We start from the raw sequence: 24,204 nt of genomic DNA on the forward strand, positions 1-24,204 counted from the left end.
AGAGAACAGTCTATGACTTGGGTGACTGGAGTCTTTGACCATTTTTAGGGCCTTCCTCTGACACCGCCTGGTATGGTGGTTCTGGATGGCAGGAGTCTTGGCCCAAGTGATGGACTGGGCCGTATGCACTACCCTCTGTAGCGCCTAGCGGTCGGATGCCAAGCAGTTGCCATACCAGGCGGTGATGTAACCAGTCAGGATGCTCTCAATGGTGCAGCTGTATAACGTTTTGAGGATCTGAGTACCCATGCCAAATATTTTCAGTCTCCTGAGGGGGAATAAGAGTTGTCGTGCCCTCTTCACTACTGTCTTGGTGTGTTTGGACCATGATAGTTTGTTGTTGATGTGGACACCAAAGAGCTTGAAGCTCTCAACCCGCTCCACTACAGCCCCGTCGATGTGAATGGCGACGTGCTCGGCCCTCCTTTTCCTGTAGTCCAGACTAGTTAAGCGTTGGAAGGAAATATAAAGGAGTGCTTGTGTTTTAGGAGTGAAATGTGATTAAACATGATGTGACAAAGTACAGTATTTATTGCTAGAGATAGTCTAGAGTTACAGCTGGGCTTTAAAAAGCACAGTTGTGATTGGTGGACTTTCCATGTAAACTTTCAGCCAACCACAATATGAAGCAATAAATGAGTACTACTATTGAAAAAGCTCAACATTTAGGCTTTGGAAAAATTGGCTTTTGCAATATGGCTGACCAGCAAATGAATGTGGCCATGAAACAGCAGGAAATCCATGAACGAAGAGAAATTATGATGACACTTATTTTCTCTGTGATAAACCCCGTAGATAGTTGAAGATTTAGTTTCTTATTTTTACATTATTTTAAAGGGTAATTATTGGTTGTATCATTTTCCTTTCTCTTGATAAATTAAGTTTTAATTATGGTTAGCTCAAAGGCTTTTCTTCAAAGTTTTTCCTATAGATATCTTCCAAATCAGAAAATGGAATAGTGAGATATTTATTTATTTACAGTCTCAAGAACAAGGAAAATGTCTGAAAGTTTTTTTACTTGAATAATGACACTGTATTGCTCTTTTAAGATAACATGGTATTTTCTTTTCTTTATGCTTTAGCCTATGTTACTTGCAATATTGATTTAATGAAAGATATGTCCCAGTATCTCAGCTTTGGAGCTCATTGTACACAAGTTAAGCATTCCAATATGATGTTTATGTAACAAACAAACATCTCAATAAAGTGCAATATATCAAATGTGTGTGTAGTTTTTTTTTCTTTTGAGGCAAGATAACACACACAATTTAGTATTTTGTGTAATATTTGGCAGGCACACAGTTTCAGCAAATATGTATTACAGATATATTTTAATTACAATATCTACAAACTATAAATATATGGTTAAGTCATCCTATACCATCTACCTTCTATAGTAGCCTTTGATAAGTTGGTGGTTAACCCTTAAATGGGATGCACAGTCTCTGCAACATATCATGTGCATTTTGTAATTGAAATATTCAACATCATACAGTATGTCCCAATGCTATGAGGTGTTTGATGGGTTGAGATTGGCGTTGTTTGGGTCGAGAAGATGAGGGCAACCACACCTTTAGACCCAAGGGAGCGAACTGATTTCATTGGGAGCAGTGTTTCCTCTGGAAAAATGTGTAGCAGTGGGGGCAAAAAGGTTTGGGGGGGGTGAAGGACTGAGAAGCTCAGTTCTGGTGACTTTGCTGACTGACATTCTACTCCAAAATGAATGAAAATAAAATTATGCTAAAATATAAATTCCACCTCCAGAAATTAGCCCAATAACATATTGGTAAAAGTATTTGTTAAAATGATTTTTACATTGGGCCATTTATAATGTAGGCCAACTTGTTAGCCCCGCAGCCCGTGAGGTAATCCATCTGTACGTGGGATAATCCATCTGTACGCGGGGTAATCCATCTGTACGTGGGGTAATCCATCTGTACGTGGGGTAATCCATCTGTACGTGAGGTAATCAATCTGTACGTGGGGTAATCCATCTGTATGTGAGGTAATCCATCTGTACATGGGGTAATCAATCTGTACGTGAGGTAATCCATCTGTACGTGAGGTAAGCCATCTGTACGTGAGGTAATCCATCTGTACGTGAGGTAATCCATCGGTACGTGAGGTAAGCCATCTGTACGTGAGGTAATCCATCTGTACGTGAGGTAATCCATTTGTACGTGAGGTAAGCCATCTGTACGTGAGGTAATCCATCTGTGCGTGAGGTAATCCATCGGTACGTGAGGTAAGCCATCTGTACGTGAGGTAATCCATCTGTACGTGGGGTAATCCATCTGTACGTGAGGTAATCCATCTGTACGTGAGGTAAGCCATCTGTACGTGAGGTAATCCATCTGTACGTGGGGTAATCCATCTGTACGTGAGGTAATCCATCTGTGCGTGGGGTAATCCATCTGTACGTGGGGTAATCCATCTGTACGTGAGGTAATCCATCTGTACGTGGGGTAATCCATCTGTACGTGGGGTAATCCATCTGTACGTGAGGTAATCCATCTGTACGTGAGGGTATCCATCTGTACGTGAGGTAATCCATCTGTACGTGGGGTAATCCATCTGTACATCTCACAGAAACGACTTTGTCGCTATTCCCCCTCCCAATACTTCCCCTGGTTGCCACTACTCTTTCTGAACTAAAAACTACTCATCTGTCTCATCACAATTTTTTAAGTCACTCCCCAAAAATAATTTTGAGGTAGGGTGGCATTTTACCCCAAATTGATACGCATTACATTTATCCCCACTCTCCCATTTATGAATTGATGAATTGCAGAGCAGTAACTGGCTGAACCATGCCACTGCTACACATCCAGGTTTACAATGTTTTATTTTTTTTATTTAACTAGGCAAGTCGGCCTAGGAACAGTGGGTTAACTGCCTGTTCAGGGGCAGAACGACAGATTTGTACCTTGTCAGCTCGGGGATTTGAACTTGCAACTTACAACCTTCCGGTTACTAGTCCAACGCTCTAACCACTAGGCTACCCTGTTGCCCCAGCATGTGCAAATTTAGGAGTTGAGAAATAAATCAATTAGGAATGGAAAGCTGGGAGCCCCTTCTTTTCAATAAATGCCATTAAAACTGCTGTTTTCGGGATTGCAAGAATTGTTGTGCATTGACTGCTTGTCAGAATGCATGTTTCAATCCCGATGGCACTCCTAACTTTAATATGCCTCGAAAATGATTTATATCGCATAGAAACACAACAAGCCGATAAGATAAATATATCAACTATTCTACTATGGGGGTTGTCTGATTTTTCTATGCATTACTCATTTTCAAAGGAAAACTAATTGTGGGCTGTTCTAGCATCAAAGTGCCTCTAGGCAGAAATATTTTTGTCATGTTCCTTATTTTTTGTGAATGGCGGCAATGGCCTACTTATTGCCTTACCTCCTCACGCCATTTGCACACACTGTATATAGACTTTCTTTTATTTTCTATTGTTATTGACTGTACGCTTGTTTATTCCAGGTGTAACTCTGTGTTGTTGTTTCTGTCGCACTGCTTTGCTTTATCTTGGCCAGGGGCCTGTTGCACAAAACTAGGATAAGGGATTAAGCCAGGATATCTTGGTGATCCTGGCTCAATTGATCCGTAATCCGGTTGCACTAAAGATGGATAGGGGGCAGGAGGATATGTTATGGTATAAATTACCATGGAGATTTATTCTGTGGAGCTAGCCTGCTCCAGACCAGGCTAAATTCCAGGATCTATTTAATCTCATCCCTAATGTCAGTCAGCAGTCACCACAAATGGAAACCAATAGTTATTTCACTGCTCACTATACATTGTTATCACATATAACTAGACCCACTGTTATTATTTAAACGTTTGTGATCATTAATTTCAATGATTTTGGATAAAAAATGATTTTTAGATGATGTTGCTATCATTAGATAATTTACAGTTTCCCATAGACTATAAGGCTATATATAAAATGATAGAATATTAGGGCCACAGAGGGAAAAAACACAAGTCATAATATTGTAACCAGTTGTTTTAAAGGAGGACAGTTGTTAAAATGACAGATGTGGGGCATTTCGTGAAATTGTACTTCAGTATGGTTTCATAAACAAAGACATGCTGATGTGCCAGAATATTAAGTATCACATTGTCATAAGTATCAAAACTGTAAAAACAATATGTAGCTTTTCTGCAGAAAGAACCAGCCTCATAAATTTATGACTTTATCCTTTTTCTTCAGTGTGGCCCTAGTACTCTGTCATATAAACAAATACACATTCCATATGAATATAAAAACACAATGTGTAACATTATGTTCCTTTATTGAATAAGGACAAAACAAAGCAGGTAAACCATCAGCTCCTTTCGAAACTGAAGTCACAGTGACTCTACAAGATGGAAAGCACAGAATCCAAGCATATTATACAAAATGATACATACACATTCAAAGGTCTGTATATAACACACCCTGCATGTCTGCACACTAAAATAAATGCAGGACAAATCCATACACATCAACTGAACAGACAAATGAATGGATGCAGTAGCCTCCCTGCAGCCTTGTATTACACACAGTATACCGCACAAACATCATAAGAGGCCAAATTCGTCAAAAAAACGAACCCAAAAAACCCCAAATTCCTCTGCCACCGCAGGACATATTTAACCAAAATTGAAAGCACACATACTAAAATAATTCAACACATATTGGTCCCTCAGCAGCCGACCACTGTCGTCATCAGGGAAGATTGCCGGATTGTCCCAGTCCATGGCTGGTGGCACTCTGGGGGCCCTCTCCTTCCTCAGGCAGGCCACATTGTGGAGGACAGCACAAGCCACAGTAATATCACATGCCCTAACAGGGCTGACCCTTAATTTGTGAAGGCAGTGAAGCGTGCCTTCAGGAGGCCAAAGGTCATTTCAACTCTGGCCCTGGTCCTGGCATGGGCATGGTTGTAGGCCTGCTGTGCTTCCTGGGGGTCTGTGAAAGGTGTCAGGAGAAAAGGCTGGCAGCCATACCCCCTGTCTCCCAGCAACACACCAGAGAATTCACCTGTCAACACAAAATCTCATCATTACTACCTCATAAACACAGTGATATTCTTGACACAGCCATGATGGTTATAAATAGGGGTTGTGTGGCTTACCTTGTGATAGGCACTGATAGATTTCAGAGGCCCGAAAGATTCTGGAGTCATGGACTGAGCCAGGCCATTTTGCCACAACATTGCTGATCACACAGTCAGCATTGCAGACCATCTGAAATCATAAGATGAGGAATATTACACCAATCAATGCACATCACTGGCAATGCAGAGTGTTCGTCAATGGACAATATCAAAAGTTATGTTCACCTGAACATTAATGCTGTGAAAGGATTTCCTATTCACAAAATCGGCCTCATGGGCACCTGAGGGGGCTTTTATCCTTATGTGTGTGCAGTCCACTGCACCAATGACATTGGGGAAACCTGTCACACAAAGTAATGAGTATCCTACTATGTGTTAACAGTTGTCCTGTAATTTGTAGATCCTCTTACCTGCAATCCTATAGAACTCCTCTTTGATGTCACAGAGTCTTCTGTGGCCAGGGAAGGAGATGAAGACATCTGCTAATGCTTTGATAGCCAGACACACACTCCTTATTGTGCGGCAAATTGTGGCCTTGTTCAGCATCCCCCACTGAGTACAGGAAGGCTCCACTAGCAAAAAAAAAGCGCAAGGCCACACAAACCATTTGCTCCACACTCAGTGCATGGCTCCGTGCAGTGCGGTGCTTAATCCTGGGACCCAGTAGTCTGCATAGATACCTGATGCCATCTGCAGAAAACCTGTATCTTTCATATAGATGGTCATCAGGGAAGGCCAGTGGGTCCAACCGGTCCCTGAAGACCCTTTCTCGCCTGAAGGCTCTCCTCAGCACAAGTGCTTCTTCATCCACCACATCTCGCACGAATGGGCATGCCATTGTCAGAGCAGAAAGGAACACACAATTTTGGGCCTTCATATAGGCTAGTGGCCACACCTGGTGCTGGGGGGTGGGCAAAGAGGGCGATGCCTTATAACGATGACTTGGTTGTACTGATTGCTGGGAAAATAAAAAACCTTAGAAAGATGCCACCGTCCTGTGTGCTCACAATAAGAGCTCATATGTCATGGCTCACTTGACTTTACGAGAATATACCTAATTTTTATTTTGAGCTGTGTCATCTTCTTGGAGCTGGGGGAGGAAAGAAAATAATGATTAATACATTTGTGTTACAGTTAGCATACAGTGTACATTGAAGGCATATCTCACCTCCCTCAAGTTTTTTTATTTCAAGGTCCAGTTTCCTAATTGTCCTCTTTTTTATTTCGGACTCCAGTGCAAGATTTTCCATCTTTTTCTTCTTGTACTGAATGTCTATGTCTGCCAGTTCTATTTGGCGCCGGAGGTGGTTGCCATACAACTTTCTGATAGCTTGTGAGCTCTGTGAACACAATACAATTAGCGCAGCTGGAATTTGGCAGGATGTGGTGTCCTTTTATTAATACGCACTATGTTGCCAGGCTGGTTTTCCCACTGTATAGCATCTGGGTCCTGTAAAAGAAATTAGATTTTGATGAGGACTCCTCACCATTGTAGAGTAAATAGTACTTTCACAGTCTTAACATGATACCTCATGCCTTCTGGAATCCAGAGAGATGGTCTCCTCCTCATCATCGTCTCCATCATGTGCTGTTGCTGCTGCACTGGGGCCTTCACCCTATCACATTTAATCGGATTCATATTGAAGCTAGTAGACAAGACATGCCAGGCCTACAGTATGCCTTTGATGGAGTACTCACTGGATCAGCATCGTCTGGTGCTTGTGCTGGTGGCTCTAACAGGAACACAGTGCTGCCAGGCACTGCAAGGCAATAGGTAAACCAAAGTCAGACAGTCCAAATTGATTCAATATGAATGTGGTTGTATCCCATGTAGAGATGGAAGGACATACCTTGAATGAAGCGGGTGGCATCTTGGGAGGAACCTATGCTCGTCTCTTTCCCCCAGGATCCCCTCTAAGACGGGCCTGCCTTTATTTAGCTCCAAGGCCATGTCCTCTGCTGGGGTAAGGTCAGCCTTTGGTGACCCACCACCCGTGCCTTGTCTGTGGGTATTCTTTTTCACTGCTAAAACAGTACAGACAATGTGTGAGCAGGCACCTTCTGGGTACAATATATGCTTGTGCTTTGTTAAATATTAGTCAGGGACCATACCATTCTGCAGAATGTTCTTGTATTTGATTTTGACCTGCTGCCATGTCCGTTTTGGCCCGTTCATGTTTAATCTACACACACACACACACACACACACACATTTAATGGAGTCACACTGCAAAAAATTACTTGGTATTTTTGTCTTGTTTTCAGTAAAAATATCAAAAAATGTATCATAGCTTTATACAGTGTGATGGAGTTACTTTACACAATTTCACTCATATCTGCAGTGCATTTCAATTAAAAATTTAACCGTTTCATAATTACAGTACAACTGCATTTTTGGAGATGTGAATTAAATATTTGAATTGTAATTGTGATGTTTCAGCGGAGCGGTGAGTGTGTAATTGTGCACTACTTACGCATTCAGGCGGTCTGCAATACTTTGCCACGCTTTTTCTCTTTGCTTTATCACTGTGGCGGTGTTGCCTTTCTTCTTAATTATATATTTTACCTCCTCGTATGCCTCCATGAGGATTTGTGCTTCCGACGGGGAAAAGTACGCGGCTCTAGTTGCCATGGTAAATCAATTAATCTGTGATCTGTGGCGGGGTCTATTTGAGTGAGCCGTGAGCGCGCACCTATCCAGGATTGGTTTCACCTGGCTTAATGAATCCGTGTCTGCTCATCCTGGCTTGGTCTTTGTGCAACCAATTAAGCCTGGACGCACATGTTTTGGCTTCATTGAGCTCAGCTGAGTCATTTATCCCGGATGTCTTAATTCTACTTTTGTGCAACAGGCCCCTGGTCGCAGTTGTAAATGAGAACTTGTTCTCAACTAGCTTACTCAAATAAAGGTGGAATAAAAATAAAATTAAAAATGATTGTGCCGTGGCGGGTCTAACGGTCGTCTCGCGCCGAACTGCGCATGTGCAGCCCGTCAACTCAAAGGCAACTCCTAAATAAAGTCCTATTAAAACGTATCAGTTTGTCACTTTCACGAGGTTGGAGTACTATAACATGTTCAAATACGTAAGAGGTTTGCTCGAATCTAAGTTGTGGCTTTAGATTTCGAGAAAATAAATAGTTAAGTAAGATTTTTTCACTTATCTTATTGATTTATCAATCCCCAAACCCCGGCCTGGTCTGTTTTGCATGAGTTCCCGGAAGTCTCTTGATGTTGCGCCTCTGGGTTCAGAAACTCTGTGCTCAAATCCTCCAACACCCCGCCCACACGATCCCAAAATTGTTTGACCGAACCCTACGTGACCAATGAGAAAAGTACATTCCGTGGAGGGCGGGTAGTTGGGTTTCATTGGGGAATGACTTCCTAAGTAGTTGCTGTTGGGTGGTGTCTTCGCTGCTTAGGTGACACGTAACTAAAGTTAAAGGTGCTGTTTTAAGGCCTAGGAAATATCTGGATTTTGACTTCTGCTACAGGGCTTGGCAAAGTCTGAACGCATTGCACTGTTACATCATATCTGGGTTTGTTTCGGAATAGAGTAGTGCGCATTGTTTCTACATTACCCACATTAACAACGTCAGCTTCTCATGAAATATCGGAGAGAGTTTGCTGTGTGTAGTGTAGTCAAGCAAAAATCCAAGGAGAAGTAACAACAAACTGGGATTCCTTCGTGGATGTGGCTACACCGTGTTGTGGGCTAAAATGAGTCCAACATCTTCACTAAACTTCCCCCAACTCTAAAGTGTTTATTCGCCCTCTGTCTAATAATGCTTGGGGACGACTGAAGTGATAAGGGGCTTGAGAGGTAGTAGTAAAAAGTTTAGCTGAACTTTCCATAGAAGTGACCGGGAGATTGTTTGTGCAGGCAGCCGGGAAAGGAGCTATTCAACCATGGGGAACGGAGTGTGTTCTCGGAGGCAGCGGAGAATCTTCCAGTCTCTCCTTCTAATCACCGTGGTTTTCGGGATTATTTACGGGGGGATGATATCGTATGAGATGCACAAACAGCTGAAGAGGACAGAGGCGATGGCTGCCAAGTACCAGCAGCATCAGGAGTCGCTCTCGGCGCAGCTTCAAGGTAAACGTTTTCCCCAGCCGACGTTTTAAAACGATAAGGAGAGAGCAGTGGCGATTTTAGAATTTTTAATCTTGATGAGGCAAACAAAACAAAAACTGCATGCCAGCAAATCCACTAACAAACGCAACACTGATGAATAGATAATTTGTAGTATAACGGTGACACACGGTGCCCACAAACTGTTAGGGCCTACATAAAGCTTTCCCAACATCTTACCACTGCTACAACTGGCTATCGGAGCCTTGTCTGGCAGCGAAACAGTTCATTCAGGTTCATTTACTGCCTTTAAAAAAATATATGGCTGATTTATGTGGTTTCTAATGTCAATTGAGATGTACAAAATATGGCATATGCGGGGACGACAAGCGGATAAGGGGCAATCTGTAATTTCGATTAAGACATTGATGAGCGGGCTATGATGGATGTAGTCATAACTTTGTTTAGCACTTTTGAAATGTACAGTGACAGAATTCAGAACATGGGCCGTTCTTAGTGTTCTCCCTGTACTCTAAGTCAGAACCATAGGATAAATAAACAGGGCATATAAGCAGACATTGAAAGCTCTTACAATATTCGATTATTACATTTCTCTAAAACCGGTTATATGCTACCACGTCAGAACAGTAGGTGAAATTAAGAGGGGAAAATAGACCAATTTATTAGGGTGAGGCACATGGGTTACTAACAGCTTACTACACAACATACACTTATTACTTTCTTAGCTACAGTATACATATCTCCCTGGAAAATTTTGTAAACTTTTTTTTAACCTTTATTTAACTAGGCAAGTCATTTAAGAACAAATTCTTATTTACAATGACGGCCTACCCCGGCCAAACCAGGACGACACTGGGCCAATTGTGCGCCACCCTATAGGACTCCCAATCACAGCCAGATGTGATACAGCCTGGATTCTAACCAGGGACTGTAGTTATGCCTATTGCATTGAGATGCAGTGCCTTAGACCGCTGCGTGACTCGGGAGCGAAATGACATATTATTACATAATTTATGCAGAAGCATACAAGACATTTTTGGACTCGCCTTGTTATGCTGTGCTCACTTGAACAGGAAGGTGGTGCAGCAGTCCTTCGTTGGCAAATTTATGGCAATTGGGAATTTCTCGCCATGGAATAGCCTTCATTTCTCAGAACATGAATAGACTGACGAGTTTCAGAAGAAAGTCTTTGTTTCTGGCCATTTTGAGCCTGTAATTGAACCGACAAATGCTGATGCTCCAGATACCCAACTAGTCTAAAGAAGGACAGGTTTTTTTTGCTTCTTTAATCAGAACAACAGTTTTCAGCTGTGCTTACATAATAGCAAAAGGGTTTTCTAAGGATCAGTTAGCCTTTTAAAATGATAATCTTGGATTAGCTAACATGAGCAAGCATGCCATTGGAACACAGGGGTGATGGTTGCTGATAATGGGCCTCTGTACACCTATGTAGAAATTCCATTAAAAATCATCAATTTCATCAATAGTCATTTACAACATTAACAATGTTTACACAGTATTTCTGATCAATTTTTTATTTTAATGGACAAAAAGTGCTTTTCTTTCAAACAAGGACATTTTCTAATTGACCCCAAAGTTTTGAACGGTAGTGTGTATATTTTTATTACGTTTATTTTAGCTAACAATGTGGGGCTCAAAACAGATGGGTCTCTGCCCCACCTAACTCTGAATGATGGTTCGTCACTGGGAGAGAGGGAGGAGCTCAAGGACTTTATTTTAATTACTTTCTTGGCGTTCTTCTTTACCGAAATGTGCTTTTACTAAAATATACAATTGTATCAGTTGCTTTTAAAACAATGTTGCGAGTGTCAAAGTTTTTCGCTGTCACAGCGGTGGCTTCTTGTTGACTTAGTTGGCGTTGGCTGGCTCAGCTTACTGTATTGAGAGTAGAGGTCGACCGATTAATCGGAATGGCCGATTTAATTAGGGCCGGTTTCAAGTTTTCATAACAATCGGTAATCTGCATTTTTGGATGCCGATTATGGCCAATTTATATTGCACTCCACGAGGAGACTGCATGGCAAGCTTGACCACCTGTTACGCGAGTGCAGGTAGCAAGGAGCCAAGGTAAGTTACGAGCTAGCATTAAACTTATCTTATAAAAAACAATCAATCTTAACATAATCACTAGTTAACTACACATGGTTGATGATATTACTATTTTAACTAGCTTGTCCTGTGTTGCATTTAATCAATGTGCTGCCTGAAATTGTGTCACTTCTCTTGCGATCAGTGTAAGCAGAGTCAGGGTATATGCAGCAGTTTGGGCCGCCTGGCTCTTTGCGAGCTGGTGGCCCAAACTGCTGCATATACCCTGACTCTGCTTACACTGAAGACCACTTCTTCCTAACAAAGACTGTAATTAATTTGCCAGAACTTTATATATTTATGATATAACATTGAAGGTTGTGCAATGTAACAGCAATATTTAGTTTTAAGATTGCCACCTGTTCGATAGAATACGGTACGGTTCCATATTTCACTGAAATAATAAATGTTTTGTTTTCGAAATGATAGTTTCAAGATTTGACCATATTAATGACCTAAGGCTCGTATTTCAGTGTGTTATTATATTATAATTAAGTCTATGATTTGATATTTGATAGAGCAGTCTGACTGAGCGGTGGAAGGCAGCAGCAGGCTCGTAAGCATTCATTCAAACAGCACTTTCCTCCGTTGCCAGCAGCTCTTCACAATGCTTGAAGCACAGCAGTGTTTATGACTTCAAGCCTATCAACTCCTGAGATTAGGCTGGCAATACTATAGTGCCTATAAGAACATCCAATAGTCAAAGGTCTATAAAATACAAATGGTATAGAGAGAAATAGTCCTATAATAACTACAACCTAAAACTTCTTAACTGGGAATATTGAAGACTTATGTTAAAAGGAACCACCAGCTTTCATATGTTCTGAGCAAGGAACTTAAAAGTGAGCTTTTTTACATGGCACATATTGCACTTTTACTTTCTTCTCCAACACTGTTTTTGCATTATTTTTACCAAATTGAACACGTTTAATTTATTGGAGACTAAATTTATTTTATTTATGTATTATATTAAGTTAAAATAAGTGTTCATTGTTCCTTCAGTATTGTTGTGATTGTCATTTATTACATATATATATTAATAAAAAATCGGCCATTTAACTCATCAGCTGAGTTTAGCACACATCATTCCCCAAGCTATATGTAATAGATATCTATAGAATAGATATGTACCGGAGCCTAAAAGGTTATTTTGAGTTTGGTCAAGAGGAGTTTCTTGATAAAGCATTAATGGCTCTATAGTAGGACACACACTTGGTGGCCTCAGTGTCCCAAGGCATGCTCTGCACCTCTGGAAACCTCACTTGCCAGCTCAACGTCAGACAGGTCACTAGGCTAGCTTTCTAAACACGTAGGTCACTCCCTCTACAGCCGGTTTCTCTAAGTAGGCCCTGGCCTTCGGATGATGAAACCACCAATCTGATGTTTGGTTGTACAGTTGTACTTTCTAGGATAGTTCAACGTGGACACTGTTTAATTTCCACATACTTTGTTGTATAATTGAGGTACGGCTACACACATGGTTCTTCCTCCATGTTTTACATGTACTGTATGCCTGGTTGGACAGTGAAGTAAGAACACATGGACCATTTCAAATGGATTGGATAGCCCTTCACTCACGTTCTGTCAGGGGTAACTCACTTCAGCCACCTCACTTTGGTGTGGAGGGGTGATTATGTTCTCTTCACTGTCATTCAATATCTACTCTCTGCTTGTTAATATCATTAATGTGACCTACAGTATATTTAGAGATGGACTGTTACACAGCTTTTGGGGGAAAATCGATTGACAGTTTCCCCTTTTAACAACAGAGCAGCTCTTAACTGCCGAACACTGCTAGGGTTTTTGCTGGCCTCAACTCTGCCATCGGCTCTGGTAGCCGAGTTGTACTCAGTAGACTACTCTCTATTTAAAGGTTCTCTACTAGGCATTTAGCAGACACATGCATGTGGAACATTTTACAAGAACTGCATTGAAGTGGGAAGCTAAGTTTCAATCAAAGGGATTTTTTTTTATCATTCAGAAATACATTGTTATATTAGGAGCCCTAATCTGAAATTATATTTTTCTTATGAAACAGCAGAAGGGTGAATGTTGTAGAGACACTAGACAGTGAAACATAAGGACGAGTGTTTAATTTTATATCCCACTGAAAGAGAATCAGGCCTCTGAGGATGGCTCTGGAACTGTCCTAACCTTTCACCCCTCACTCCTGTATGTGTGTGTGGGAAATACAAAGGGAGAGGGAAGGATATTATTGCCATGAGGAGAGAGACCTTGCATGCTCAGTCATCTCTTTGCCTTCACCAGTTGTGTTGGAGGTGGTAGGTGGCCATGTCTGGATACCCAGGTGTGGTGTTGTCACCCGGAGGAGCGGCTGAGAGGGACAGGTGAAGGTGACTCTAAAGACCCCCTGGAGGGCTATAGTGCATAGAGATGATGTAATTGTTATTATACATTATGTAGACATCATGGTGAACTTACCCGGGGAGGTGAAAGAGGAGCCCTGACAAGACCACTGTGTCCAGAAGTCCTAAAGGCCCTTCCTCTCAGACCAACACCTACTTGGTTTCTCCCCTGGCCAGGTGAGTAGTCGGAGTACGGGGAATTGTAGCCGACTACACAGGTCCCATCTGCACCTGTAGAATGCAGCCCTGTCTGTTTGAAGATTGAGACCGATCTCACCTGTATAGGGTTGCCCAGGTGAGAGAGTATTGGATAGATGGGCCTGAGCCCAGCTCTACCAACCAGAGGTCCAGTCCCTACTGGTCTGTCTCACCTGTATAGGGTTGCTCAGGTGAGTAGAATTACAATGGAGGTGGAACCCAGCCCACCACACACACCTCCCCTCGAGGCCCAAGAGTTCCGGGAGAGGTCTATGAGAGTGTGTGATCTGACTCTGGGCCCAGTTCACTCCAAAGGTCAACTTCATAGTGTGCCTTCTGTTCTTTCTCTCCATACACTTTATCTGCCATAAGGGACTGTATTAACCATTGGGGGACTCCCTCTTGTGGGACCTCTGATGCCATGCTCACTGAGCTGTTATTTTGGGTGCTTTTAAGGTATAGTGTAAATGATGGGAAATTCCACGTTAACAGAATTACTCTTTGACTCATTTTTGTTTTTTTCACTTTAAAATCTATGCCAAACAAAAACCATTGTTTAACAAACCATACAACTCTATGCACAAGGACTACTTTTAACAATTTTCACCAAAACACGAATTGAATGAATTTAAAGCTCCACTAAATGAATTTAAAGCTCCACTAAATGAATTTAAAGCTCCACTAAATGAATTTAAAGCTCCACTAAATGAATTTAAAGCTGCACTAAATGAATTTAAAGCTGCACTAAATGAATTTAAAGCTCCACTAAATGAATTTAAAGCTGCACTATGCAGAAATCGCTCTGCCATTTCCTGTTTGCAAGAAATTCTAATAGTTTGTTTGATTTCAGTTTGACAAAACAATCAAGTATAGTGTATTGAACCATTGTACCATCTGAACTACTGTGACGTCTTTTCCACAAATATTTTCAGCTGTTTGAAGCGGGTGTACAAAACCCTTAACAGGATTGGCCCCTTTTAAAAAAAAATAAAAAAAAAATGTTAGCTTAAAATGTCATACTCAAATCTAACTTCATGTAGCTCAGGACCTGAAGCAAGGATGTGCATATTCTTGATACCATTTGAAAGGAAACACTTTGAAGTTTGTGGAAGAATTGTAGGAGAATATAACACCTTAGATCTGGTAAAAGATTAGATCTGGTAAAAGATAATACAAAGAAAAAAACCATGCGATTTATTTGTATTTTTTTCCCCCATCGTGAAAGGCAAGAGAAAGACCATTGGACTCTAAGCGCACTTTAGATTTTGGCCACTAGAAGGCAGCAGTGTATGTGCAAAGTTTTAGACTGATCCAATCAACCATTGTATTTATCTTCAAAATGTTGTTTTGAGTCTGCCAAAATATGCATAATTGGTCTGTGCAGATCCTGAACTTTGGTGACTGATTACGGTAAAATCTCTCTCAGGGTTTTATGCAACCACGTATTTCAAAAACTCTTTTATATATCTGCTCCGAATTAAGATTAAAAGATGTCTGCATAAAGAACGGGGTGTCGGCTATGATTATGACACATTGACTTTTGAAAAGTCTATTTTGCTTATCAAACTGTGGAGTGGATTTACACCCGGTAACGGAATTACAGTAACGGAATTACAACTTGGGTCCCTGATCTGTACCTCACAGAAATGAATAATTACGGATGTTTCACAACTTTGGACATCACAGTGCGGCACAGTTGAATAGAGTGCAGTACAATACAGCTGAGTACAGGGTACAATGTACTGTACTCTATTGGCCTGTACACTACTGTATTGGACTGTACACTACTGTATTGGCCTGTACTCTACTGTATTGGACTGTACTCTACTGTATTGGCCTGTACACTACTGTATTGGCCTGTACTCTACTGTATTGGACTGTACTCTACTGTATTGGACTGTACACTACTGTATTGGACTGTACTCTACTGTATTGGACTGTACTCTACTGTATTGGACTGTACACTACTGTATTGGACTGTATTGGACTGTATTGGACTGTACACTACTGTATTGGACTGTACACTACTGTATTGGACTGTACTCTACTGTATTGGACTGTACTCTACTGTATTGGACTGTACTCTACTGTATTGGACTGTACTCTACTGTATTGGACTGTACTGGACTGTACACTACTGTATTGGACTACTCTACTGTATTGGACTGTACTCTACTGTATTGGACTGTACTCTACTGTATTGGCCTGTACTCTACTGTATTGGCCTGTACACTACTGTATTGGACTGTATTGGACTGTACTCTACTGTATTGGACTGTATTGGACTGTACACTACTGTATTGGACTGTACTCTACTGTATTGGACTGTACTCTACTGTATTGGACTGTACTCTACTGTATTGGCCTGTACTCTACTGTATTGGACTGTACACTACTGTATTGGACTGTACACTACTGTATTGGACTGTACTCTACTGTATTGGACTGTACACTACTGTATTGGACTGTACACTACTGTATTGGACTGTACTCTACTGGCCTGTACACTACTGTATTGGACTGTACACTACTGTATTGGACTGTACACTACTGTATTGGACTGTACACTGTACACTACTGTATTGGCCTGTACTCTACTGTATTGGACTGTATTGGACTGTACACTACTGTATTGGACTGTACTCTACTGTATTGGACTGTACACTACTGTATTGGACTGTACACTACTGTATTGGACTGTACTCTACTGTATTGGACTGTACTCTACTGTATTGGACTGTACTCTACTGTATTGGACTGTATTGGACTGTACACTACTGTATTGGACTGTACTCTACTGTATTGGACTGTACACTACTGTATTGGACTGTACTCTACTGTATTGGACTGTACACTACTGTATTGGACTGTACTCTACTGTATTGGACTGTACACTACTGTATTGGACTGTACACTACTGTATTGGACTGTACTGTATTGGACTGTACACTACTGTATTGGACTGTACACTACTGTATTGGACTGTACTCTACTGTATTGGACTGTACTGTACTGTGCTCTACTCACTGTACTGAAGGGAGGACAGTAGCAGGTGACCCAACTTTACTGTACTGTACTGTGCTCTACTCACTGTACTCTACTCACCATTACTTGTTACTTCTGTTTTTTTTATTTGTACCTTTATTTAACCAGGCATGTCAGTTAAGAACACATTCTTATTTTCAATGACGGCCTAGGAACAGTGGGTTAACTGCCTGTTCAGGGGCAGAACGACAGATTTGTACCTCGTCAGCTCGGCTACCCTGCCGCCCCTCCACTCTAACCACTAGGCTACCCTGCCGCCCCTCCACTCTAACCACTAGGCTACCCTGCCGCCCCACTGTGAAGCGAGGGGGGAAAATGTTAAAATATCTTCCAGATATGTGGGTGTTTTGGTAACGGGATTAAGAGGCAATATTTCTTAGACTTTCAGACGGTAAACAATGTATCCAAAACAAATAATGTTGCTGTTAGTTGGCAGGGGTCTTTATGTCAACATGATTGTGTTTCTGAAGCCTTTAAGACTTCTTCTGGTAGATGTTGTCAAAGACCCCTTTTCCCATCTGTTTATCCACAAATCAAAGCCTTTACTTATGCCTCATTTTTAAGATGGAACGTTTTAGAAACATTAACTTTAATTTCCCCAAATTATAGACTCTTAGCTTTCATTTGACACCCAATTTGAAATCATCCTATGAACCCATGTTGGTGCTCATGGCTCCTTTTACATGGACATGTCCTGAAGCTGCTGAGATTGAGACCTGGGAAACGGTTGTTTTTTCCTGGTACAACAGGGCTTTCACTTGATTTGTTCCTTGAACAACATGGCTTTCTCTGGGTTTGACTTGACTCACTGTTGTTCTATACTTGATTCAGTGCCTCTCCCTCTCCGCCTTGCCCCCTTCCCCTTTGTCAGCCTCTCTTCCCCCTTTGTCAGCCTCTCTTCCCCCTTTGTCAGCCTCTCTTCCCCCTTTGTCAGCCTCTCTTCCCCTTTGTCAGCCTCTCTTCCCCCTTGTCAGCCTCTCTTCCCCCTTGTCAGCCTCTCTTCCCCTTTGTCAGCCTCTCTTCCCCTTTGTCAGCCTCTCTTCCCCTTTGTCAGCCTCTCTTCCCCTTTGTCAGCCTCTCTTCCCCTTTGTCAGCCTCTCTTCCCCTTTGTCAGCCTCTCTTCCTTTGTCAGCCTCTCTCTTCCCCCTTTGTCAGCCTCTCTTCCCCTTTGTCAACCTCTCTCTTCCCCCTTTGTCAACCTCTCGTTCCCCTTTGTCAGCCTCTCGTTCCCCTTTGTCAGCTTCTCGTTCCCCTTTGTCAGCCTCTCGTTCCCCTTTGTCAGCCTCTCGTTCCCTCTTTGTCAGCCTCTCGTTCCCCCTTTGTCAGCCTCTCGTTCCCCCTTTGTCAGCCTCTCGTTCCCCCTTTGTCAGCCTCTCGTTCCCCCTTTGTCAGCCTCTCGTTCCCCCTTTGTCAGCCTCTCGTTCCCCCTTTGTCAGCCAGCCTCTCTTCCCCCTTTGTCAGCTTCTACTCTCTTCTGTCTCCCAGTAGTGTGAGTTTTTGCTTCACAGTTTGACTCTGTCCTGACTTCCCCTCAATCTATCGAACACCGACTGGCTTGACAGACAGAGATGCGTGGCCTAACCGAAGAGAGATCACTGAGAAATGAACACAGTGGAGCTGTAAAGCTCAGACAGCTCTCTCATGTCCATGTTTTGATCTCTGGTAAAGGATGGTCCCAGTCTATGGGTATCTCTCAATAGTCTAACCTTTCTTCCTCTCTTCATTTCCTTCACCCACACTAATCTGAGAAGAGGACAGGTGCAAGTACAGGTAGGCTGCCATATTGCTTCCACTCCCCTTGTGTCCAGATCAGTGTCCGTATTGAGATGTAGCCTACCCAGAGTGTATGTTGTGGAATTTAACCCTTCGCATTAAAGGGAGTTAGAAGCACTGTTGCTCTGTTTAATAAGTACACACTTTAAACCTGTGATGTTGAATGCTTGTATAATAGGTCTTTGTTAAGGTGCCTATTGTAATCAAGCGACTGTAAAGGCACTCTGATAACATTAAAGGCGCTCTGATAAGGAAAGGGGACACCTAGTCAGTTGTACAACTTAATGCATTCAACTGAAATGTGTCAGTATCTGTAAGGAAAAGTTGAATCTGCTGCTCAGATTTTCCAGGTGGTATTACAGGGAGAACAGGTGGGATATTTTCCTTGGGTTTTCATGGTGTCACTCTAAATCAAATCAAATCAAATTGATTTATATAGCCCTTCGTACATCAGCTGATATCTCAAAGTGCTGTAACCCTTTAAAGTCTGGGGAAACACAATGGCCAGGTATTCTGCCACAGGTCTGTGAGAGCCAGAAATCTGGCTTGTTTGTAGGTGACCAAATACTTATTTTCCACCATAATTTGCAAATATATTCATAAAAAAATCCTACAATGTGATTTTCTGAAGTGTACCTATGTTGAAAATTACATACACTGTATGTATGTATATTTATATTCACACACACACACTACTGTTCAAAAGTTTGGGGTCACTTACAAATGTCCTTGTTTTTGAAAGAAAAGCATTTTTTTGTCCATTAAAATAACATGAAATTGATCAGAAATGCAGTGTAAACATTGTTAATGTTGTAAATGTAGCTGGAAACGGCAGATAAAAAAAACAAACAATGAATACAACGGAGTAAAGGACCATTAATCAGCAACTCCGGTGTTCCAATGTGTTAGCTAATCCAAGATTATCATTTTAAAACCCTTTTGCAATTATGTTGGCACAGCTGAAAACTGTTGTACTGATTAAAGAAGCAAAAAAACGGGCCTTCTTTAGACTAGTTGAGTATCTGGAGCATCAGCATTTGTGGGTTCGATTACAGGCTCAAAATGGCCAGAAACAACGACTTTCTTCTAAAACTCGTCAGTCTATTCTTGTTCTGAGAAATGAAGGCTATTCCATGCGAGAAATTGCCAGAACAGCGCAAACTGGCCCTAACCATAATAGAAAGAGTGGGAAGCCCCGGTGCACTGAGCAAGAGGACAAGTACGTTGGTGTCTAGTTTGAGAAATAGATGCCTCACAAGTCCTCAACTGGCAGCTTCATTAAATAGTACCCGCAAAGCACCAGTCTCAACGTCAACATTGAAGAGGCGACTCCGGGATGCTGGCCTTCTAGGCCAGTATAGGACTATTTCCCTCTATACCATTTGTATTTAATTAACCGTTGACCATTGGATGTTCTTACACTGGCAATACTAAAGGGCCCATAACAGTATAGCTTCCGTCCCTCTCCTCCCTGGGCTCCGAACCAGCAACACAACGACAACAGCCACCACATCGAAGCAACGTTACCCATGCAAAGCAAGGGAAACAACCGGCTCAGAGCGAGCAGCGTGCGCTAGCTAGCCAGCCATTTCACTTCGGTTACACTAGCCTCATCTCGGGAGTTGATAGGCTTGAAGTCATAAACGGCGCAATGCTTGACGCACAACGAAGAGCTGCTGGCAAAATGTTTGAATGAATGTTTACGCGCCTGCTTCTGACTACTACCGCTCAGTCAGATAATTGTATGCTTGTTTGCTCAGTCAGATTATATGCAACGCAGGACACGCTAGATAATATCTAGTAATATCATCAACCATGTGTAGTTAACTAGTGATTATGATTGATTGATTTTTATAAGATAAGTTTAATGCTAGCTAGCAACATACCTTGGCTTACTGCATTTGCGTAACAGGTGTAACAGTCTCCTTGTGGAGTGCAACGAGAGAGAGGCAGGTCGGTATTGCGTTGGACTAGTTAACTGTAAGGTTGGAAGATTAGATCCCCCGAGCTGACATGGTGAAAATCGGTCGTTCTGCTCCCGAACGAGGCAGTTAACCCACCGTTCCTAGGCCATCATTGAAAATAAGAATGTGTTCTTAACTGACTCGCCAAGTTAAATAAAGATTAAATAAAGGTGTAAAAAAATAAAAAATATTCGGTAAATCGGTGCCCAAAAATACCGATTTCTGATTGCTATGAAAACTTGAAATCGGCGCTAATTAATCGGCCATTCCGATTAATCAGTCGACCTCTACTCCAGAGTACAGGCCTTGGTGTAATGCTCATTCCCTTGACGATAAAGGGGAATCCGACCATTAAATTCCGTGACACGTCAGTGAAGAGCACTTCTTGCCAGTCCTGTCTGGTCCAGCGATGGTGGGTTTGTGATCATAGGCGACGTTGTTGCCGGTGATGTCTGGTGAGGACCTGCCTTACAACAGGCCTACAAGCCCTCAGTCCAGCCTCTCTCAGCCTATTGAGGACAGTCTGAGCACTGATGGAGGGATTGTGCGTTCCTGGTGTAACTCGGGCAGTTGTTGTTGCCATCTTGTACCTGTCCCACAGGTGTGATGTTCGGATGTACTGATTCTGTGTAGGTGTTGTTACACGTGGTCTTCCACTGCAAGGATGATCAGCTGTCCGTCCTGTCTCCCTGTAGTGCTGTGTTGGGCGTCTCACAGTACAGACATTGCAATTTATATCCCTGGCCACATCTGCAGTCCTCATGCCTCCTTGCAGCATGCCTAAGGCACATTCACGAAGATGAGCAGGGACCCTGGGCATCTTTCTTTTGGTGTTTTTCAGAGTCCGTAGAAAGGCCTCTAGGTGTCCTAAGTTTTCATAACTGTGACCTAATTGCCTACCGTCTGAAAGCTGTTAGTGTCTTAACGACCGTTCCATGTGCATGTTCATCAGTTGTTTATGGTTCATTGAACAAGCATGGGAAACAGTTTTAAACCTTTTACAATGAAGATCTGTGAAGTTATTTGTATTTTTACAAATCATCTTTTGAAGACAGGGTCCTGAAAAGGTCAGTTTCTTTTTTTTGCTGAGTGTGTGTGTGTGTGTGTGTGTGTGTGTGTGTGTGAGAGCTCTGTGACGACATACTGTGGAGTACCACATCTGACCTTCAATCAACGATGGCAATGCCAGAATACACATTCTGAACCAATACTGAACACGCTCATTCAGACGCAGCAAAGGATCTGTTTGCTTGTTCTAAAGCCATTTATGTGTGTTTTAAATCTAAATGTTTGTATCATAGACATCTTTCTGTTTAGCTTCAACTCCAGATGTCTCTGGGAGAACATCCTGGCACATTAACACTGTTTTCTCTGTTTCCCCCTGTCTTTCTCCTCCCTTCTCTCTCTTTCCCCCTGTCTCCCTTCTCTCCTCCCTTCTTTCTCCTCCTTCTCTCTCTCTGTCTTTCTCCTTTCTCTCTCTTTCCCCCTGTCTTTCTCCTCCCTTCTCTCTCTTTCCCCCTGTCTTTCTCCTCCCTTCCCTCTCTTTCCCCCTGTCTTTCTCCTCCCTTCCCTCTCTTTCCCCCTGTCTTTCTCCCTCCCTTCCTCTCTTTCCCCCTGTCTTTCTCCTCCCTTCCCTCTCTTTCCCCTGTCTTTCTCCCTCCCTTCCCTCTCTTTCCCCTGTCTTTCTCCCTCCCCCTTCTCTCTCTTTCCCCCTGTCTTTCTCCCTCCCTTCTCTCTTTCCCCCTGTCTTTCTCCCTCCCTTCTCTCTCTCTTTCCCCTGTCTTTCTCCCTCCCTTCTCTCTCTTTCCCCCTGTCTTTCTCCCTCCCTTCTCTCTCTTTCCCCCTGTCTTTCTCCCTCCCTTCTCTCTCTTTCCCCCTGTCTTTCTCTCTCTTTCCCCCTGTCTTTCTCTCTCTTTCCCCCTGTCTTTCTCTCTCTCTTCCCCCTGTCTTTCTCTCTCTCTTCCCCCTGTCTTTCTCTCTCCTTCTCTCTTTCCCCTGTCTTTCTCCCTCCCTTCTCTCTCTTTCCCCCTGTCTTTCTCCCTCCCTTCTCTCTCTTTCCCCCTGTCTTTTTCCCTTCTCTCTCTTTCCCCCTGTCTTTCTCCCTCCCTTTCTCCTTTCCCCCTGTCTTTCTCTCTCTTTCCCCCTGTCTTTCTCTCTCTTTCCCCCTGTCTTTCTTCTCTCTTCCCCTGTCTTTCTCTCTCTCTTCCCCCTGTCTTTCTCTCTCTTTCCCCCTGTCTTTCTCCCTCCCTTCTCTCTCTTTCCCCCTGTCTTTCTCCCTCCCTTCTCTCTCTTCCCCCTGTCTTTCTCCCTCCCTTCTCTCTCTTTCCCCCTGTCTTTCTCCCTCCCTTCTCTCTCTTTCCCCCTGTCTTTCTCCCTCCCTTCTCTCTCTTTCCCCCTGTCTTTCTCTCTCTCTTTCCCCCTGTCTTTCTCTCTCTTTCCCTCTCTTTCCCCCTGTCTTTCTCTCTCTCTTTCTCTCTTTCCCCCTGTCTTTCTCTCTCTCTTCCCCCTGTCTTTCTCCTCTCTTCCCCCTGTCTTTCTCCCTCTCTTCCCCTGTCTTTCTCCCTCCCTTCTCTCTCTTTCCCCCTGTCTTTCTCTCTCTTTCCCCCTGTCTTTCTCTCTCTTCCCCTCTCTTTCCCCCTGTCTTTCTCTCTCTCTTTCCCTCTTTCCCCTGTCTTTCTCTCTCTCTTCCCCCTGTCTTTCTCCCTCTCTTCCCCTGTCTTTCTCCTCTCTTCCCCTGTCTTTCTCCCTCCCTTCTCTCTCTCTTCCCCCTGTCTTTCTCCCTCCCTTCTCTCTCTTTCCCCCTTTCTGTCTTTCCCCCTGTCTTTCTCTCTCTTTCCCCTGTCTTTCTCTCTCTTTCCCCCTGTCTTTCTCTCTCTCTTCCCCCTGTCTTTCTTCTTTCTCTCTCTCTTCCCCCTGTCTTTCTCTCTCTCTTCCCCTGTCTTTCTCTTCTCTTCCCCCTGTCTTTCTCTCTCTCTTCCCCCTGTCTTTCTCTCTCTCTTCCCCCTGTCTTTCTCTCTCTTCCCCCTGTCTTTCTCTCTCTTCCCCCTGTCTTTCTCTCTCTCTTCCCCCTGTCTTTCTCCCTCCCTTCTCTCTTTCCCTGTCTTTCTCCCTCCCTTCTCTCTCTTTCCCCCTGTCTTTCTCCCTCCCTTCTCTCTCTCTTTCCCCCTGTCTTTCTCTCTCTCTTTCCCCCTGTCTTTTCTCTCTCTTTCCCCCTGTCTTTCTCTCTCTTTCCCCTGTCTTTCTCTCTCTCTTCTTCCCCTGTCTTTCTCTCTCTCTTCCCCTGTCTTTCTCTCTCTCTTCCCCCTGTCTTTCTCTCTCTCTTCCCCCTGTCTTTCTCTCTCTCTTCCCCCTGTCTTTCTCCCTCCCTTCTCTCTCTTTCCCCTGTCTTTCTCCCTCCCTTCTCTCTCTTTCCCCTGTCTTCCCTCCCTTCTCTCCTTTCCCTCTCTTTCCCCTGTCTCTCTCTCTTTCCCCCTGTCTTTCTCCTCCTTTTCTCTCTTTCTCCCCTCCCTTCTCTCTCTTTCCCCCTGTCTTTTCTCTCCTTCCC

The 24,204-nt window shown here is 43.0% G+C and overlaps 2 protein-coding genes and 1 long non-coding RNA gene across 3 annotated transcripts in view; 1 reads left to right on the forward strand and 2 right to left on the reverse strand.

Annotated features, from left to right (window-relative positions):
* Positions 1–4,290: 4,290 nt before the first annotated feature.
* On the reverse strand, positions 4,291–5,743 carry LOC135573944 (putative nuclease HARBI1). The gene is made up of 3 exons (XM_065024236.1): positions 5,525–5,743; positions 5,133–5,244; positions 4,291–5,038 (listed from the first exon to the last, which is right to left on the reverse strand). The coding sequence occupies exons 1-3, from the start codon at positions 5,591–5,593 to the stop codon at positions 4,857–4,859; spliced, it is 363 nt and encodes a 120-aa protein (XP_064880308.1). The 5' UTR covers positions 5,594–5,743; the 3' UTR covers positions 4,291–4,856.
* A 341-nt stretch (positions 5,744–6,084) lies between these two features.
* Positions 6,085–8,039, reverse strand: LOC135573945 (uncharacterized). The gene is made up of 6 exons (XR_010465021.1): positions 7,589–8,039; positions 7,227–7,297; positions 6,965–7,139; positions 6,813–6,874; positions 6,283–6,730; positions 6,085–6,204 (listed from the first exon to the last, which is right to left on the reverse strand). It is a non-coding gene; the product is annotated as an uncharacterized LOC135573945 (long non-coding RNA).
* Positions 8,040–8,494: 455 nt separating this feature from the next.
* Positions 8,495–24,204, forward strand: part of LOC115127108 (Golgi integral membrane protein 4-like) — an 80,209-nt gene continuing 64,499 nt past the window's right edge. Inside the window, exon 1 of the mRNA XM_065024975.1 lies at positions 8,495–9,208. Within this exon, the coding sequence (XP_064881047.1) occupies positions 9,022–9,208 (187 nt within the window). The 5' untranslated portion in view covers positions 8,495–9,021. The remainder of the gene's footprint in view (positions 9,209–24,204) is intronic.

Source organism: Oncorhynchus nerka, linkage group LG11 (assembly GCF_034236695.1).
Source record: "Oncorhynchus nerka isolate Pitt River linkage group LG11, Oner_Uvic_2.0, whole genome shotgun sequence".
Classification (NCBI taxonomy): Eukaryota; Metazoa; Chordata; class Actinopteri; order Salmoniformes; family Salmonidae; genus Oncorhynchus; species Oncorhynchus nerka.

Coding starts and splice junctions, on each gene's coding strand:
- LOC135573944 (XM_065024236.1), bottom strand. CDS start 5,593: ATGTCTTCATCTCCTTCCCTGGCCACAGAAGACTCTGTGACATCAAAG. Junction 5,245..5,524: donor GGAGTTCTATAGGATTGCAG/GTAAGAGGATCT, acceptor TTATGATTTCAG/ATGGTCTGCAATGCTGACTG. Junction 5,039..5,132: donor CTATCAGTGCCTATCACAAG/GTAAGCCACACA, acceptor TTGTGTTGACAG/GTGAATTCTCTGGTGTGTTG.